The 18,052-nt window shown below is 47.5% G+C and overlaps 1 protein-coding gene across 1 annotated transcript in view; it reads left to right on the top strand.

The window, feature by feature from the left end:
- Positions 1–7,443: 7,443 nt before the first annotated feature.
- The window catches only part of LOC311327419 (protein GREB1-like), a gene marked incomplete at both ends in the record, with an annotated part of 15,670 nt that continues 5,061 nt past the window's right edge, over positions 7,444–18,052 (top strand). Inside the window, 14 exon segments of the mRNA XM_084460454.1 lie at positions 7,444–7,665; positions 7,978–8,133; positions 8,807–8,890; positions 9,051–9,200; positions 9,574–9,689; positions 11,524–11,829; positions 13,234–13,393; positions 14,606–14,708; positions 14,967–15,122; positions 15,879–16,015; positions 16,317–16,478; positions 16,661–16,865; positions 17,449–17,473; positions 17,475–17,606. Coding sequence (XP_084316580.1) covers positions 7,444–7,665; positions 7,978–8,133; positions 8,807–8,890; positions 9,051–9,200; positions 9,574–9,689; positions 11,524–11,829; positions 13,234–13,393; positions 14,606–14,708; positions 14,967–15,122; positions 15,879–16,015; positions 16,317–16,478; positions 16,661–16,865; positions 17,449–17,473; positions 17,475–17,606 — 2,114 coding nt within the window.

Genomic DNA, 18,052 nt, shown 5'->3' on the forward strand with positions numbered 1-18,052 from the left:
TTATTGCAGCCAGGCTAAATTCCTCCAGGGAGCCATTAAAGGCGTTAAATTCCCTCTTCCTCGTGCGTCACATGTGCGAGTCGTGACGGCTTGTAGACGAATGTCGCGTTATGGACAGCGACGGATGGGCAAATTTGTTGGCGCAATGTTATGATAAGGTAGTATGTCCCGATTGGATGCCTACTGCTTGCAAAGTACGTACTTTCTAAGGGCAGCTGTAGTAGGTACTGGTAGTAAGAAGTAGAAGTATGCGATTCGGAACACGCTTGTTGTATATGTAGACAATGAGTCATATGTTGTGTTGTAGGGTTGCAAATTTCAAGGGATTTCAATAATTGATAACTGTTAACCTTAACGAACGATAGTGGATTAATTTATAAGAACGTCCCGCGCCGGACTGCACTTTGCTCGCTTCGTTTTTGTGTCTTCCTCCGCTGTGTCGTTGAATTTCCCAGCATCCCAATTATCCTTCACTACATGGCGTGGCCCTCATGTGCAGTCAGACCTTAAATCAGGATTACATTTCACTCAACTCCCGTTGATAACGTTTACTTCCCCCCAAAAAAGTTCTGGTCCATTAACAAGCAATTAATCGAGTAAATCTTACTCGAGTAAATTCTTATAGGCAATTAATCAATAGTCGAATAACTATTAACATCCCTACTGTGTTGTGTGTGTGTGTGTGTGTGTGTGTGTGTGTGTGTGTGTGTGTGTGTGTGTGTGTGTGTGTGTGTGTGTGTGTGTGTGTGTGTGTGTGTGTGTGTCCAGGGGTGGCTGAAGGTCCAGGATGTAGACTGGGTTCCTCGTACCTACCTGGAGCTGGAGGCCCTTCCCTGCATCCTCATCCTCTCTGGACCCGACCCCCTGGGAGAGTCCCTGCCCAGGTACACACACACACACACACCTACACACACACACACTAGGGCTGCACAATTAATCGAAATCGACGTCCATGATTAACTAATCGCAAAAGGCCGCAATTAATGTGATTAATAATTTTGCTTTGAATTGAGCGTGCTAGGACTACACGGACGAATCACAGGCGCTTATGCTGTCTGACCAATCACATGCGTTCCCGCTGAGTGCGCTGTGCGAAGCAATTTCACTGAGAAGACAGATAGCAGTAGGTCAAGACAAGTGTCACAAGAGTACCTGCAGCCGTGAGTAGTGACAAAATGAGCGAAAACGAGGTCAGTGAGTTAGTAGCAAGAAAGGGATCAACGTCTGTGATTTGGGAGCATATTGGTTATTATATATTAATATTATATATGAAATATTAATCACAATTATTAATCGCAATTATTAATTGCAATTAGCATTTTGAAGCAAATAATCGCAATTATTATCTTTTGTCATAATCGTGCAGCCCTAACACACAAACACACACACCTACACACACACACACACCTACACATACACACACACACACCTATACACACACACTCTGAAGTACTGCGACCTGCGTGTCATAAACTTTAACCATTTACAATTCAAACAAATACAGAAGCTGCTCTGTCTTTGTGAAACCTTAATGACCTCAACATCCATCTTGTATTTCCTTTATGAATTAGGATGGAAACCGTAAAGACATTCATCGGTAAGTTCAGAATGTTTTTTCAGTGTATCCAACAGTGTGTGTGTGTGTGTGTTTGTGTGAGATGTGTGTGTTTATGTGTAAAATGTGTGGTATGATGCATTTTGATTGTACAAGTGTACTGAAATCATCAAAAGTCATTTTAGTTTTTTGTATTTTATTGTACCTCAAAAGGGCCAAGCTGATAGCCCAGTGCGAAAGCTTCCTTTCCCGTTTGGAAGCACTGATGAAGATACATGCACATGCGAGCCATTGTGACTGTTCAGGACAAGAGGATTCACATTCTGACTCCTATGATCCGGGGAGCTGTGGACAAGACCCGGCGTCTGAGACGAGTAGAGGCTCCGCCCCCGTGCCACCTGGCGGCGTCGCCGAGCCCTTCCCGACACACGAAGTTCAAATGGCGAATCTGACACACCACCGTCTGTCAGCAGTCCATCTGACACAGACCTGTCTGTCAGCTGTCCATCTGTCAGAACACCACTCTCCATGAGAAGGACCAGTAGAGCAGATAGCCCCACTAGCGCCTTTTCCACCCCCATGGCGTCAACTCTGTCTTTACTAACACCTATGCAGTATTTAAGAAAAAGGTGGTTTATTCAGTTAACAATCTGTCAATAGCAAGCTAGTAGTCACTACAAGCTAGTAGTCAGTATTCAGTCTGGTATTCTCTACCAGTTTATCATATTGGTACAGGGCTACACACTGTGGTAACCATCTGATAACCCAAACGCTACATTCTAAATAAAGAACCAACATAACCAAATTAGCATATGAAAATCATTGTAGGCTTTGTCTTTTGTCTGAGTGAAGTTTTTACGCAGCACCAATAATGCCATTTGGCATATGCCTAAATTGTGGGACAGTGTGTTGTGCAGCTGGGAAAAGACTGACAGCTGATTGGCATGATTTTAAACACACTTTTTTTTTATTATTCCTATATTTATGAGTGTTTCTGTGTTGTTGTTTTTTTTTCTGTTATCTGAAAATCGGCATTCTAGGCTATACGTCTATCCTGGGCCTAGGCCTACATTGACAGCGGTCAACCGGCCCCCTCTGCCCCTATAAAATATTCTATTGTAGGATTTTGTCTACACTCTAGCCAAGGACACACTTTTGACAGCAAAAATAATTAATTCAGAATAAAAAAAACTAAATAGATAACAATGTATACTATTTTGTTTCAAAGACGTTATTTGTCCCAGAGAATCTCCTCAGACTCGGTGAATTCGCCAGCTGCCTGTGCGTAAAGTTGCGCACGGATGTTAACTGAGTCTACAGGCTATAGAGACTAAATAAATCTAAGACATCCCTGGGCTTCTGCCTGTCCTCGTCGGAGACTCGTTGCCTACTGACCTTATTTACAGTAGTCAGACGAAGGAGTATTTTGTCCTGCTCCACTTTTGTCTCGCTTTTGTAGAGTGTGGCGAAGTTGAAGGCCACATCTTCATTAGACAGTTTGTCGGCATGACAAAGACCAAAATTAGCTGCTGCACGCTGACCACAATTAACTCCAGGAAGTTTCCCCTCTCCTGAATGCCTTATGATCTTGATCTTTTTGGTGGCTTGCCTTCGATGGCTTTCTCTTTCTCCCAACAACAGCTGGAATGACCGGCTCCGATCCAAAAAGCAAGCTGCGCGTCACGTCGGTGGTCTCGATGGCCCTCTTCTTACTGGTCTGCAGCAGCACAAACAGCCTCTGCAGCTGGTAGGGGATGCTGGTGACCGGGTCCTCCTCGGGCTCCTCGAACTCCCAGTTGTAGAGCGCGTTCCTGAACTCCGGGGTCATGTACAGTGTTTGCAGAAGGCTGTTCAGATAGCAGGTCATGGCCTGGTTAACCAAACCCACATATCCTGTCTCAGACTTGTTGAGTATGTAGGAGTAGGAGGGGCTGCTGTAGTCACTGCTGTAGCCCACCGCACCGTCTCTGGGCAGGGGGCCGATCAGACGCTCCTGGGAGCTGTCATCCAGCCCGCTGCTATCTGCTGTACCGGACTCATCCGATGCGATCTGAGGCTGCTCTCCATCCTTGTCTGTGAGCTGGAGAAAGTTCCTCTTCCCAGCCTCGAACCCGGAGTCAGAGAGGGACATCTCACTGGTGTGGTCCAGCGGTGCCAGGTTTGCTGCGTCGCCCGATGCCAGGTGGAAGGTGCCGCTCACGTAGCCCGCCTTGTGGGCCACGTCCTGGAACAGTTTGGAGAGGGAGGTGGAGGCCGGCAGGTTGAGGGTGAGCCTCTCGTTGACCGTCTTAGCGTTGGTGGTGTCCTGGACTATACACAGCACCCGGGGCTCCTCCGCTGCATTCTCTATCTCTTTGGGTACGAGCTGGTTCTCTTCGCTGGGCACCATTTCCATTTGTGCGACAGTTACACATTCACCCAAGCTCGGATGTCAGCGGGAATACTTTACGACGTTAAACACAAACATTATTTATGTTTGTATCAATCCTGTGGTTGTAGGGAAGATATTAAACTAATAAAAACTTATAATCAAAGTGATCGCAGGCTACTTTCTCTCTCTTCCACCACAAACCCACCCAGGGACGCCAAAAATGTCTCCCTGAATTCCCTTCTGACAGGCCTCCCGGCCCTGCTGTGCTTTCAGGCAGACTTGTACCACTCATTGGTGACCCTACAGGCAACCACTCCACCCCCGAACTGCCAGGCTGAACCCCGGCTTCGGAGATCAAGTACTGTACTTCTTTAAAATAAAATGTTTCTAATAGTTGTGACATCCCTCAGGGGAGTGGAGTCCAGCTAGGACCTTAGCTTGGCAGCAGGGACACCTGGCCATTCCGACGGTTCGCTATTCCGAAAAGCTCCAAAAGTCGCCATTCCGAAATCTCAACATCCTATACCAAATTAACATGCAAGAACATGCTCTACAACTTGGAATCATCCATTATTTTCTTAAGTAAAATCTGTAAAAAAAAAAAAAAAAGGGAAGCGGTAATCTGATACTAATATTATTTGCCTGTATCAGTAATATTATTATTATTACTATTATTATTATTTTTATTATTACTGATATGGAGTTGAAAATGGTTAGTGATTCTGCAACTAACAATCAGCAAGTTAGAATGAACATTCAGTTCAACACAGGATTTGTATGAGACCACTTCCCAGGTTTTACTTTAGAAAATAATGGATTATCCCATGTTTTAGAGCATGTTCTTGCCGTTAATTTGGTAGGCTATATAGGAAGTTGGAATTTGGTGCAGGCATCGCAGAGATAATGGACTTGAAAAAAATACTTTTGGAAAGGGACGTTCGGAATGGCCTACATCATATCCTTTCGGAATGGCCTACATCATATCCTTTCGGAATGGCGACACCTTTTTGAGCAGTGAAAAGGTCCGCCACTCCGAATGAAGTCAATCTTCGGAATGGCGGTATTTCGGAATGGTGAGCCGACCCCTGGCAGCAGCACACAGAGACCAGGGGCCTCATTTATAAACGTTGCGTAAGTACAAAAGCGTGCGTAACCCATGCTGAGCAACTTTCTACGCAACTTTCGGTATTTATAAAAAACGAGCTGAGCGATAAGTTGGCGGAAGGTGTGCGTAACTCTACGCACACTTCGACCCTCCTTTAACTACGATAAGCACGTTTCTGGAGAAAGGGGAAAACGCGACTCCGATGGCAGAGGGATGAAACTCGGGAAAGTCTGCGAAACACATGACATATTGAATAATAAATACATCGGTCGCTGCAAGAAACCCTCCAATGTGTCACACAGTTTAAACGGAATCAATCGCCACCGTAGCCTAATCACGAAATAATGTCGGCATTGCTTTGGATGTGTCTGAATTGACCCATTTGTGTCATAATATAATGTTATGTTGTAGACCTATATTCATTTATAGGCTATCCCGAGAAGCATCACGAGCAGTAGCCTATGAATAAAAGCCACATTACGTTGATAACACCACACGACACGAGCCTATAGCTTATCATAGTAATGATTCCGTATGTCGATAGCCCACAACTATAAGGCCTATACCGCACCAAACAAATTGTTGATACGGCGTTGAAGTATATTTATTCAGTTGATCATTTATTTAGTTAATTATTCGTATGTTTAATTATCCACCTATTCATTCGTTAATGTATTTATAGCCTATATTTGATTAGGCTTTTATGTAAACCCGAATGACCACTGAGGCAAGCCGCAATTACAATGATGTTGAGCGGTGAATGGAAATGTCCTACTTGAGGCAACTGTAGGCTACATTAGGCTATATTGTACATCATCATATATCCTCATATTGTCTTATGATTGTCATGTAGCAGGCATGCGAGGAATGTGGGCCTAAAAACACGTCATCCCAATGCTCACATGCCGCTTTGGTAGAATTAGCTGTGCGCAAAACATCGCATGGAGGTGATGCGTCTCCAAGTTGTAAGAACACAAGGGAGCAAGTTAGATTATTAATTTGCCGAATCGTCATGTGTGTAGCTCATGGATGTATTAATAGAACTGGATACAGTCACTCCATTCACTGACCGCTATCAACAATGAAGCCCTATTGAACCGCGCCATCTTGGCAAATTTGTAGTCATTTGACTATTTCCGGTGACTTTTGTACTTGCGCAGTTGTGCTTTTCTGGACTTCCGGTGACTTTTGTACTTGCGCAGTTGTGCTTTTCTGGACTTCCGGTGACTTTTGTACTTGCGCAGTTGAGCTTTTCTGTCCGACGCGCGTCCACGAAAAAGTTCACCTTTATGTGAAATGTAGACGCACGTTCCCGGCTCTCTCGGCTCTCCCCGCTTTGATTTAGCAATGAAAGCCGGCTTGCATATTAACCTGTTTTTGTCAAATATATCCATTGGAGAAATTATTTTTTCATCCAGGCATCTTAGTTTTAACAGGTTAAATATAACTGAACATGTTTTGTTTGCTAGTAGATGGTATTCATTCCGTTCGCGATAACGTTATTGCAGCCAGGCTAAATTCCTCCAGGGAGCCAGTGACCGGCGAGTTGAAGTAAACAGTTATATTTAAAGGCGTTAAATTCCCTCTTCCTCGTGTGTGTGTGTGTGTGTGTGTTATGTTTTATAATTTTTATCTTTCTCCTTTTATTTAAAGTACTATGTGCTATATTGATTTGTATGAATGGTGCTATATATGAATTAATTAATATTTTTTTTATTTAAGTGTCATGCCTACTGTCGGCCCATCCCATATGGGATTATAAGACACCTTTACGACTTACTTTTTTATTTTCTGTACATAAGTCATCTATTTACATGCAAAATATGTTTCCAGTTTTGCTGGTCAAGCTCAAATGAACAAAAAGGAGATGAATAAATAAATTATACAATATATAGATACATACATGCAGACAGTGAACCCTGAATCTCTATTGGTACAATGCTCTCTTCCTTGCGTTCCAAGACTTATCTAGATATTTTGCTAACTTAAATGTTTCATTCTCAGCCAGTTCAGTCTTTTGGAGTCAGCAGATCAAATAAATAAATATTTCATATTTCATAAAGCTATATAAATAAAATTACATTGTGTGTGTGTGTGTATCTGTGTGTGTGTATCTGTGTGTGTGTATCTGTGTGTGTGTATCTGTATTTGTGTGTGTATCTGTGTGTGTGGGTATCTGTGTGTGTGTGTGCGTGTATCTGTGTGTGTGTGTATCTGTGTGTATGTGTGTGTGTGTGTGTGTATCTGTGTGCGTGTATTTGTGTGTATCTGTGTGTGTGTGTATCTGTGTGTGTGTGTATCTGTGTGTGCGTGTATGTGTGTGTGTGTGTATCTGTGTGTGCGTGTATCTGTGTGTGTGCGTGTGTGTGTGTGTGTGTGTATCTGTGTGTGTGTGTGTGTGTGTCCCAGGTGATGAAGAACCCCATCGTCTTCATGGTGCTGGTGGGCATCATCTCCCACTTCCTGCTGGGTCAGCGTATCCCGGAGGTGATCGCTGAGTTCGTGGCGCGGCCCTCTTCTACCTGGGCCTGTCCATGGTGGGCCAGCTACGGAAGCTCACCAGGGACACAGGGGTGGCCCTCATCCTGCTCATCACTGCCAAACTGTGAGTCTGGGTCTGTGGCTGTTTGGCAGGTTAGTAATGCTAGAAGACTGAAAATGCTTTAAGACTATGGGGCACACATCTAAAGACTAATGTGTTGAGTTTTTAGTCGCAGATGATAAGATTTCACAGATTGGGATCTTGCGGGGGTCACTACGTACAAGACTAGCCTACATTTCGGGGGCTGCGGCAATTTCTGTCCGTTTTTTTGTCCCTTCTCCCCTCTATCGTGGTACAAATATCTCTGATCGATTTGTTGTTTGTTCTCTCCTCTCCTGTTCTCTTGTCTCCTCCTCCTCTCTCCTCTCCTCCTCTCCTCTCCTCCTCCTCCTCTCCCCTCTCAGGTGACCTCAGGTATGGTGATCAGCACCTTCCTCTCCGCCCCCATCCTGTACATGTCCGCCTGGCTCCTGACCATCCCTCTGATGGACCCCGGCCCCCTGGTCAGCGAGCTGCAGAACGTCAGCTTCAACATCAGCATCGTCAGCCTCATCGCTCTGGTACACCTGTGTGTGCGTGTGCGAGTGTGTGTGTGTGTGTGTGTGAGTGTGTGTGTGTGTGTTAAGTGTCCCAAATCAGTTGTCAGATCACTGCAGGGTAGGAATGCAGATTAGAGGTTAGATTAGAGAGGATTGGCAGCTCTTGTGTTTGTAATCCCACTGTGCCATGCTATAGAATGGTTTATAATCTCACTGTGCCATGGCTATAGAATGGTTTATAATCTCACTGTGCCATGGCTATAGAATGGTTTATAATCTCACTGTGCCATGGCTATAGAATGGTTTATAATCTCACTGTGCCATGGCTATAGAATGGTTTATAATCTCACTGTGCCATGGCTATAGAATGGTTTATAATCTCACTGTGCCATGGCTATAGAATGGTTTATAATCCCACTGTGCCATGGCTATAGAATGGTTTATAATCTCACTGTGCCATGGCTATAGAATGGTTTATAATCTCACTGTGCCATGGCTATAGAATGGTTTATAATCTCACTGTGCCATGGCTATATAATGGCTAGATTTAACACAGGAACACAGATTAATTTAACAAGTTATTCCCTCCATCACCCACCCACCCCCCCCTCCCTCCTCCTCCTCCTCCTCCCCCTCCTCCTCCTCTGCCTCCTCTTCTCTCCCTCCTCCTCCTCCTCCTCCTCCCATCTTCCAGGTGTGGACCATAGCAGTGATGCTGCTCAGCAAGAAGTTCAGGAAACTCCCTCACCTGCTCACTATGAACCTCTTCCTGGCTCAGGTACACACACACACACAGACACAAACACACACACACACTCAAACATACATAAATACACACGCACTCAAACATACACACACGTTAGCATTAGACTGGGACCGCACCAAGATTGATCGTCTCTGACCTCTGTGTGTGTGTGTGTGTGTGTGTGTGTGTGTAGTTCCTGGTGTGTGTGAGTATGATCCTGTGGAACTTCATGGTGAAACAGGAGCATCTTCTGGGTCAGGTTCTGACCTTCTCGCTGCTCTACGGCGCCCTCTACAGCACCTACGTCTGGACAGGTGACGCCTGCTCACGTTACTACTATATAGTATGCCAAAACAGGAAGTAGTATGTCCCAATACATAGTATGCCACATGCAGAATGGCAAAAATACCAGGATGTCCTACTACATCTGGTCGTATTTTGCAGTATGCGAGCCAGCAGGCTTTTCTGACTATTCTGACCCCCAATTATCCTTCACTACATGGCGTGGCCCTCATGTGCAGTCAGACCTTAAATCATGATTACATTTCACTCAACTCCCGTTGATAACGTTTACTTCCCCCCAAAAAAGTTCTGGTCCATTAACAAGCAATTAATCGAGTAAATCTTACTCGAGTAAATTCTTATCGGCAATTAATCAATAGTCGAATAACTATTAACATCCCTACTGTGTTGTGTGTGTGTGTGTGTGTGTCCAGGGGTGGCTGAAGGTCCAGGATGTAGACTGGGTTCCTCGTACCTACCTGGAGCTGGAGGCCCTTCCCTGCATCCTCATCCTCTCTGGACCCGACCCCCTGGGAGAGTCCCTGCCCAGGTACACACACACACCCACACACACCTACACACACACACACACACACACCTACACACACACACACTAGGGCTGCACAATTAATCGTGAATTAATCGAAATCGACGTCCATGATTAACTAATCGCAAAAGGCCGCAATTAATGTGATTAATAATTTTGCTTTGAATTGAGCGTGCTAGGACTACACGGACGAATCACAGGCGCTTATGCTGTCTGACCAATCACATGCGTTCCCGCTGAGTGCGCTGTGCGCAGCAATTTCACTGAGAAGACAGATAGCAGTAGGTCAAGACAAGTGTCACAAGAGTACCTGCAGCCGTGAGTAGTGACAAAATGAGCGAAAACGAGGTCAGTGAGTTAGTAGCAAGAAAGGGATCAACGTCCGTGATTTGGGAGCATTTTGGTTATTATATATTAATATTATATATTAAATATTAATCACAATTATTAATCGCAATTATTAATCGCAATTATTAATCGCAATTAGCATTTTGAAGCAAATAATCGCAATTATTATCTTTTGTCATAATCGTGCAGCCCTAACACACACACACACACACCTACACACACACACACACACCTACACATACACACACACACCTATACACACACACTCTGAAGTACTGCGACCTGCGTGTCATAAACTTTAACCATTTACAATTCAAACAAATACAGAAGCTGCTCTGTCTTTGTGAAACCTTAATGACCTCAACATCCATCTTGTATTTCCTTTATGAATTAGGATGGAAACCGTAAAGACATTCATCGGTAAGTTCAGAATGTTTTTTCAGTGTATCCAACAGTGTGTGTGTGTGTGTGTGTTTGTTTGTGTGAGATGTGTGTGTTTATGTGTAAAATGTGCGGTATGATGCATTTTGATTGTACAAGTGTACTGAAATCATCAAAAGTCATTTTAGTTTTTTGTATTTTATTGTACCTCAAAAGGGCCAAGCTGGAAAGTATGATAGCCCAGTGCGAAAGCTTCCTTTCCCGTTTGGAAGCACATATGAAGATATGTGCACATGCGAGCCATTGTGACTGTTCAGGACAAGAGGATTCACATTCTGACTCCTATGATCCGGGGGGCTGTGGACAAGACCCGGCGTCTGAGACGAGTAGAGGCTCCGCCCCCGTGCCACCTGGCGGCGTCGCCGAGCCCTTCCCGACACACGAGGGCGAAAGTTCAAATGGCGAATCTGACACACCACCGTCCATCAGCAGTCCATCTGACACAGACCTGTCTGTCAGCTGTCCATCTGTCAGAACACCACTCTCCATGAGAAGGACCAGTAGAGCAGATAGCCCCACTAGCGCCTTTTCCACCCCCATGGCGTCAAGTGGTGTGGTGGTTAAGGGACAATCTCACCCGGATGTTCCACGATCACCTGAGCCCCACTGGAGACGAGATCTGGACCGCTCTCGGCGTCAGAGGCTCATTCGTAAGAGTTGTGAAGAAGTCACTCAAGGGGCGACTTCCACTTCCACTTCCCACTCTCTGAGAGACAGCCCCACTAGCCCATCCATCCCCGTGGCATCTAGTGGTGTGGCGCTAAAAGGACGATTGCCCAAGCCCCATTTGAGGCAAGGTCCGGAGCTCACTCTGGGTGAGCAACTCTGTCGTGAGTTGTTGCAAAAAGTACGTCGGACTAAGCCAGATGTTCCACGATCGCCCAAGCCCCACTTGAGGCGAGGTCCGGAGCTCTCTGTGCGTGAGAGACGCATTAGTGAGTTGTTGGAAAGATTCCATCAGAGAGCGACGATTGTCCCGTCTGTCGTCGGTTCATCTGTCAGAACACCACTCTCCATGACCAGGACCCTGACCCTCCCCAGACCCCAGCCAGGCCCAGACCAACCCCCCAAACCCCCCCGCGCCCCCCAGGGTCAGGGTCCTGGACCCCCACGCGCCCCCGGACCCCTCCCAGTCCCAACGGCGGACCTGCAAGTCCACCTCCTCTGACTCCTCCTCCCCCCGCGCCCCCTCCCCCCACCAGAGCTGCTCCTGGGCGCGGGGCGTGAGCCGGCCCCCCTCCGTGCTCCTCCCCCGCGCCCTCTATGACATCATGACGGCGAGTGACGGGAGCGGTCTTCCGCGCTGCACCTCCTTCCTGCCTCACCTCTCCGTGGCCTGGGCTAGCAGCTTCAGGTGACTAGACCGCACCTGGACCACACCTGGCCCTCACCTGGCCCACACCTGGCCCACACACTAGACCACACCTGGACCACACACTAGACCACACCTGGCCCACACACTAGACCACACCTGGCCCTCACCGGGCCCTCACACTAGACCACACCTGGACCACACACTAGACCACACCTGGCCCACACACTAGACCACACCTGGCCCACACACTAGACCACACCTGGACCACACCTGGCCCTCACCTGGCCCACACCTGGCCCACACACTAGACCACACCTGGACCACACACTAGACCACACCTGGCCCACACACTAGACCACACCTGGCCCTCACCTGGCCCACACACTAGACCACACCTGGACCACACACTAGACCACACCTGGCCCACACACTAGACCACACCTGGCCCACACACTAGACCACACCTGGACCACACCTGGCCCTCACCTGGCCCACACCTGGCCCACACACTAGACCACACCTGGACCACACACTAGACCACACCTGGCCCACACACTAGACCACACCTGGCCCTCACCTGGCCCACACACTAGACCACACCTGGACCACACACTAGACCACACCTGGCCCACACACTAGACCACACCTGGCCCTCACACTAGACCACACCTGGCCCACACACTAGACCACACCTGGCCCTCACACTAGACCACACCTGGCCCACACACTAGACCACACCTGGCCCACACACTAGACCACACCTGGCCCACACACTAGACCACACCTGGCCCACACACTAGACCTCACCTGGCCCTCACACTAGACCACACCTGGCCCACACACTAGACCACACCTGGCCCACACACTAGACCACACCTGGCCCACACACTAGACCACACCTGGCCCACACCTGGCCCACACACTAGACCGCACCTGGCCCACACACTAGACCACACCTGGCCCTCACACTAGACCACACCTGGCCCACACACTAGACCACACCTGGCCCACACACTAGACCACACCTGGCCCACACACTAGACCTCACCTGGCCCTCACACTAGACCACACCTGGCCCACACACTAGACCACACCTGGCCCACACACTAGACCACACCTGGCCCACACACTAGACCACACCTGGCCCACACCTGGCCCACACACTAGACCGCACCTGGCCCACACACTAGACCACACCTGGCCCTCACACTAGACCACACCTGGCCCACACACTAGACCACACCTGGCCCATGAATCTCATGAATCCCAAAATCGATCTTTTATTTAATGAATGAATGAATAAATGAAGGAATGAATAGTTCATTCATTCAATGATCAATCGATTCAAATTGATTCTGAACCTTGTGAATCGGAATCGAATCGATTCTTGAAATTCGACTCGATACCCAGCCCTAATATTTACTGGTGACCCCTGACCTCCAGGCCGCTGCTCAGTAAGATGATGACGTGCACGGAGCAGTCCCTGTACTACCGCCAGTGGACCCGGCCATGCCCACATCACATGGACAGCAGCAACCGCCCCGCCGAGGGACGCAGTGACAACTACCACCCCCGCAGACTGCTGCTCAGCGGCCCCCCCCAGGTGGGCTAGCACACACACACACACACACACACATGCACACACACACACACACACATACACACACACACACGCATGCACACACACACACACACACGCATGCACACACACACACACACATCAATCAATCAATCAATCAATCAAAGCTTTATTTGTATAGCGCACACACATACACACACACACACACACACACACACGCACACAAACATACAAACACACACATACATACACACACACACACATACACACACGCATGCACATACACACATACACACACACACACACACACACACACACATACAATTAGAGACAGAGAGAGAGAGAGAGAAACACACACACACTTAGAGAGAGTTACATACACTTGAGAGAGAGAGAGAGACACACAAACACACAATTAGAGAGAGACACAGAGAGAGGAGTCAACTTGAGAGAGACACACACACACACACACACCCAAAAGCACACACACACTGTGAGTTGTGTATATTGTCCAGTATGCTGTACGCTGGTTACATTACGTGACATTACATGACATTACATTACAGTCATTTAGCAGACGCTTTTATCCAAAGCGACTAACAATAATTGCATTTAACGTAGGAAGAGCCAATGTACTACTACTCACCAGAACTCACAAGTGCATCTTCTCTCTAAAACAAGTGACTAAGAGCATCATCTAGTGCTGAAGGCAAAGTGGAAGAACAGCAATCTAAAGTTATGCTGGTTAATCTGAAGTTATGGTGGTTAATCTAAAGTAATGGTGGTTAATCTAAAGTGATGCTGGTTAATCTAAAGTTATGATGGTTAATCTAAAGTAATGGTGGTTAATCTAAAGTTATGGTGGTTAATCTAAAGTGATGGTGGTTAATCTAAAGTGATGCTGGTTAATCTAAAGTTATGGTGGTTAATCTAAAGTTATGGTGGTTAATCTAAAGTGATGCTGGTTAATCTAAAGTTATGGTGGTTAATCTAAAGTTATGGTGGTTAATCTAAAGTTATGCTGGTTAATCTAAAGTTATGGTGGTTAATCTAAAGTTATGCTGGTTAATCTAAAGTTATGGTGGTTAATCTAAAGTTATGCTGGTTAATCTAAAGTTATGCTGGTTAATCTAAAGTGATGGTGGTTAATCTAAAGTTATGCTGGTTAATCTAAAGTGATGGTGGTTAATCTAAAGTGATGGTGGTTAATCTAAAGTGATGGTGGTTGTTGTCCAGGTGGGGAAGACGGGCGCGTATCTTCAGTTCCTGGGCATCCTATCCCGTATGCTCATCAGACTGATGGAGGTGGACATCTATGACGAGGAGGACATCAACTATAGTAGGTCCCCCCCGCTAGAACCTAGAACCCACGTAGAACTGGAACCTAGAACCTACCAGCGCTAGAACCTAGGCCCTGTTCACACCTGGCGTTAACATGTGTACCTCTTAATCTCTAAGTACAGGTGTGAATGCACCCAAGATAGGGCCCTAGAACTTGACCCTAGAGCTAACTGTGTGTGTGTGTGTGTGTGTGTGTGCGTGTGTGCGTGTGTGCGTGCGTGCGTGCGTGCGTGCGTGCGTGTGTGTGTCCACCCAGACGCCCAGACGGAGTGTGTGCAGTACCACCCTGCCCGAGCCGCCTGGCCCGACCTCGACCTCCTGCGAGGCATGCCCTTCGACTACACCATCCACGACCCCAAACACGACGACATCAGCTCCGTCTACTCCCCCGACTACACGCCCGGCGCCGACGGTAGGGGGAGGGGCCTGTCAGCGGGGGGGCGGCGCCCCAAACACACGAACACCACAGCCTTCCCAGATAGCAAGCGGATCTGGGCCATATACAGGCCAGATCTGGGCCATATACAGGCCAGATCTGGGCCAAATACAGGCCAGATCTGGCCCTTGTGGCTTTCCACTGAGCAAAGACACGTCTAAAAGACGTCTTTTAGATGTCTTTTTTGACTTTTTCGGACGTCCAAAGACATCCAATTAGGAGCCAGAGTGAATGTTTTTTTTTTTACGTTCAGATATTGAACCCGTTCTGCACGTCCACAGACGTCTTAGAGGGGTCCAAGCCAGACGTTTGAATATTGAGGGATCCAGCAGACGTACACACGGGGTTCAGGACCGACGGACGTTATTAAGACATGATCTGAACGTCTCCCTGACGTTGCGTGTTTGCTGGGTTAGTTCCGGCCCATATATGGCCCAGAATCATTACACATCCGCTTGCTATCTGGGTTCTGAAATAAACACTTCTGATAATGACGATGACTTCAATCTCTTTATCGTGAGGAGCAGAGAGGCGTCTTGTGAAGATTACTAGTACAGCACTGTTGATGAATCAACTTTCTATTCATCTTTGTGGAGGCGTTGGCCACCAGGTGGCGCCAAACTCACTATTGCTGTTTCTGAGATTTTCCGTTTTTTTTTTTTGTGGTTTCCCGTGGTTGTGATGATCTCACAGTGTGCTGACCCCCCCACCCGCCCCTGCTCTCTCCCTCAGGAAACCCCAGACGCCAGGAGGACGTTTATCTACGCCGGCGCACGGCGAGGATCAAGCTGTCGAAATACGCAGCGTACAACACCTACCACCACTGTGAGCAGTGCCACCAGTACATGGGCTTCAATCCCAGATACCAGGTCGGTACACACACACACACACACACACACACACACACACACACACACACACACATGCACAGAAACACACACATTCACACACACACATGCACAGAAACACACACACACACACACACACACACACACATGCACAGAAACACACACATTCACACACAGGAAACCCCAAAACACTCATTCAGTCTTTCTCTCTCTCTCACACACACACACACACACACACACGTGCACACACTGTAATATCCCTGTCTGTGTATGCTTCTGTGTGTGTGTGTGTGTGTGTGTGTGTGTGTGTGTGTGTGTTCAGATGTACGAGTCGACGCTCCACGCCTTCACCTTCTCCCACCTGTTCCTGGGCGAGGAGATCCAGCTCTACTTCATCATCCCCAAGTCCAAGGAGCACCACTTCAGCTTCAGCCAACCAGGAGGCCAGCTCGAGAGCATGAGGCTGCCCCTCGCCTCCGATTGGGTAAGCCTGGCCCCGCCCTCGGCGCTCGTCCTGACACAAATCGCGACAACAGCGTCGACAGGAAGTGAACCGTCCTGTATCAAATTGTTTGTCTCAAGTCGTCTAAAAGCCCCATGACCTCCGGCGTTCCCAGAATGCAGTACCGCGTTTCACCACACGGCCGTTGTGTCCCCTCTTCCCAGAACCCCAACTGCATCAAGAGTCCCATCTTCACGCCGACGACCGGTCGCCACGAGCACGGCCTGTTCAACCTGTACCACGCCATGGACGCCCCCGCCCTCCTCCACATCCTGGTCATTAAGGAGTACGAGATGGCCGTCTACAAGAAGTACTGGCCCAATCACATCCTGCTGGTCCTGCCCACTGTCTTCAACGGGGCGGGCATCGGTACGAGCTGCTGTTACTAATACTATTATTATATATATTATTATTATTACTATTATTATATATATATACTCCACATCGTACTGCTGCTGGCCTCTGCAAGCATTGGTACTAGGGATGTACGATATATCGGCAATCATATCGGTATCGGACGATGTTAATCATTTTTTAATATATCGTATCGGTCCGATGTGCAAAACAGGGCTGATATGAACAGCTGATGATTATTTCTGTCTAGCTGCTGTTGTGTGTGTTGTTGTTGAAGGGAAACGATGTGGTAAATCTATGATTTATCGGTGGATAAATAAACAAATTTATTCAATTTTTTATTTATCGGTTAAAAATAAACAAACATCAACAGAAAGTAATATTTTAATAATAACAAAATCATTCTTCCGCCCAAACAAGTAGTTCTCTGGTTATGAAATGGTCGCCAGGCTACGCTAGCAACATTGCGAAACTATAACTACAGTTGCTACGGTGATATGGAACATCAAACGGTTTCAGCGTCATAGGTGTTAGTTTATCATGGTTTTACAACGTCTCAGCCAATCATAATCAAAGGCTCTTGCTTGGTTCCCCATAGGTGCAGCCCACTTCCTGATCAAGGAGCTATCACAACCTGGAGCTGGAGCGGAGTAGGCGGGCGGAGGGCGGGGCCTCGTCGGGGGAGGTGTGGCCTTTCATCATTCTCGCCGACGATTCCTGCGTCATGTGGAATGTGGTGGATCTAGACACACACAGGTACACACACACACACACACACACACACAGGAATGCTGTTTCACAAACACCCCCCCCCACACACACACACACACACGCACACACACACATTTTCACTGACACCCACACACACACACACACACACACACACACACACACACACACAGAGGAACACTGTTTCACCAACACACAACACACACACACACACACACAGAGGAACGCTGTTTCACCAACACACAACACACACACACACACACAGAGGAACGCTGTTTCACAAACACCCCCACCCCACACACACACACACACACACACACACAGAGGAACACTGTTTCACCAACACACACACACACACAGAGGATCATTGTTTCACAACCCCCCCCCCCACACACACACACACACACATTTTCACTAACACCCACACACACACACACACACAGAGGAACACTGTTTCACCAACACACACACAC

The sequence above is a fragment of the Borostomias antarcticus genome, assembly GCF_949987555.1.
Source record: "Borostomias antarcticus genome assembly, chromosome: 32".
Lineage (NCBI taxonomy): Eukaryota > Metazoa > Chordata > Actinopteri > Stomiiformes > Stomiidae > Borostomias > Borostomias antarcticus.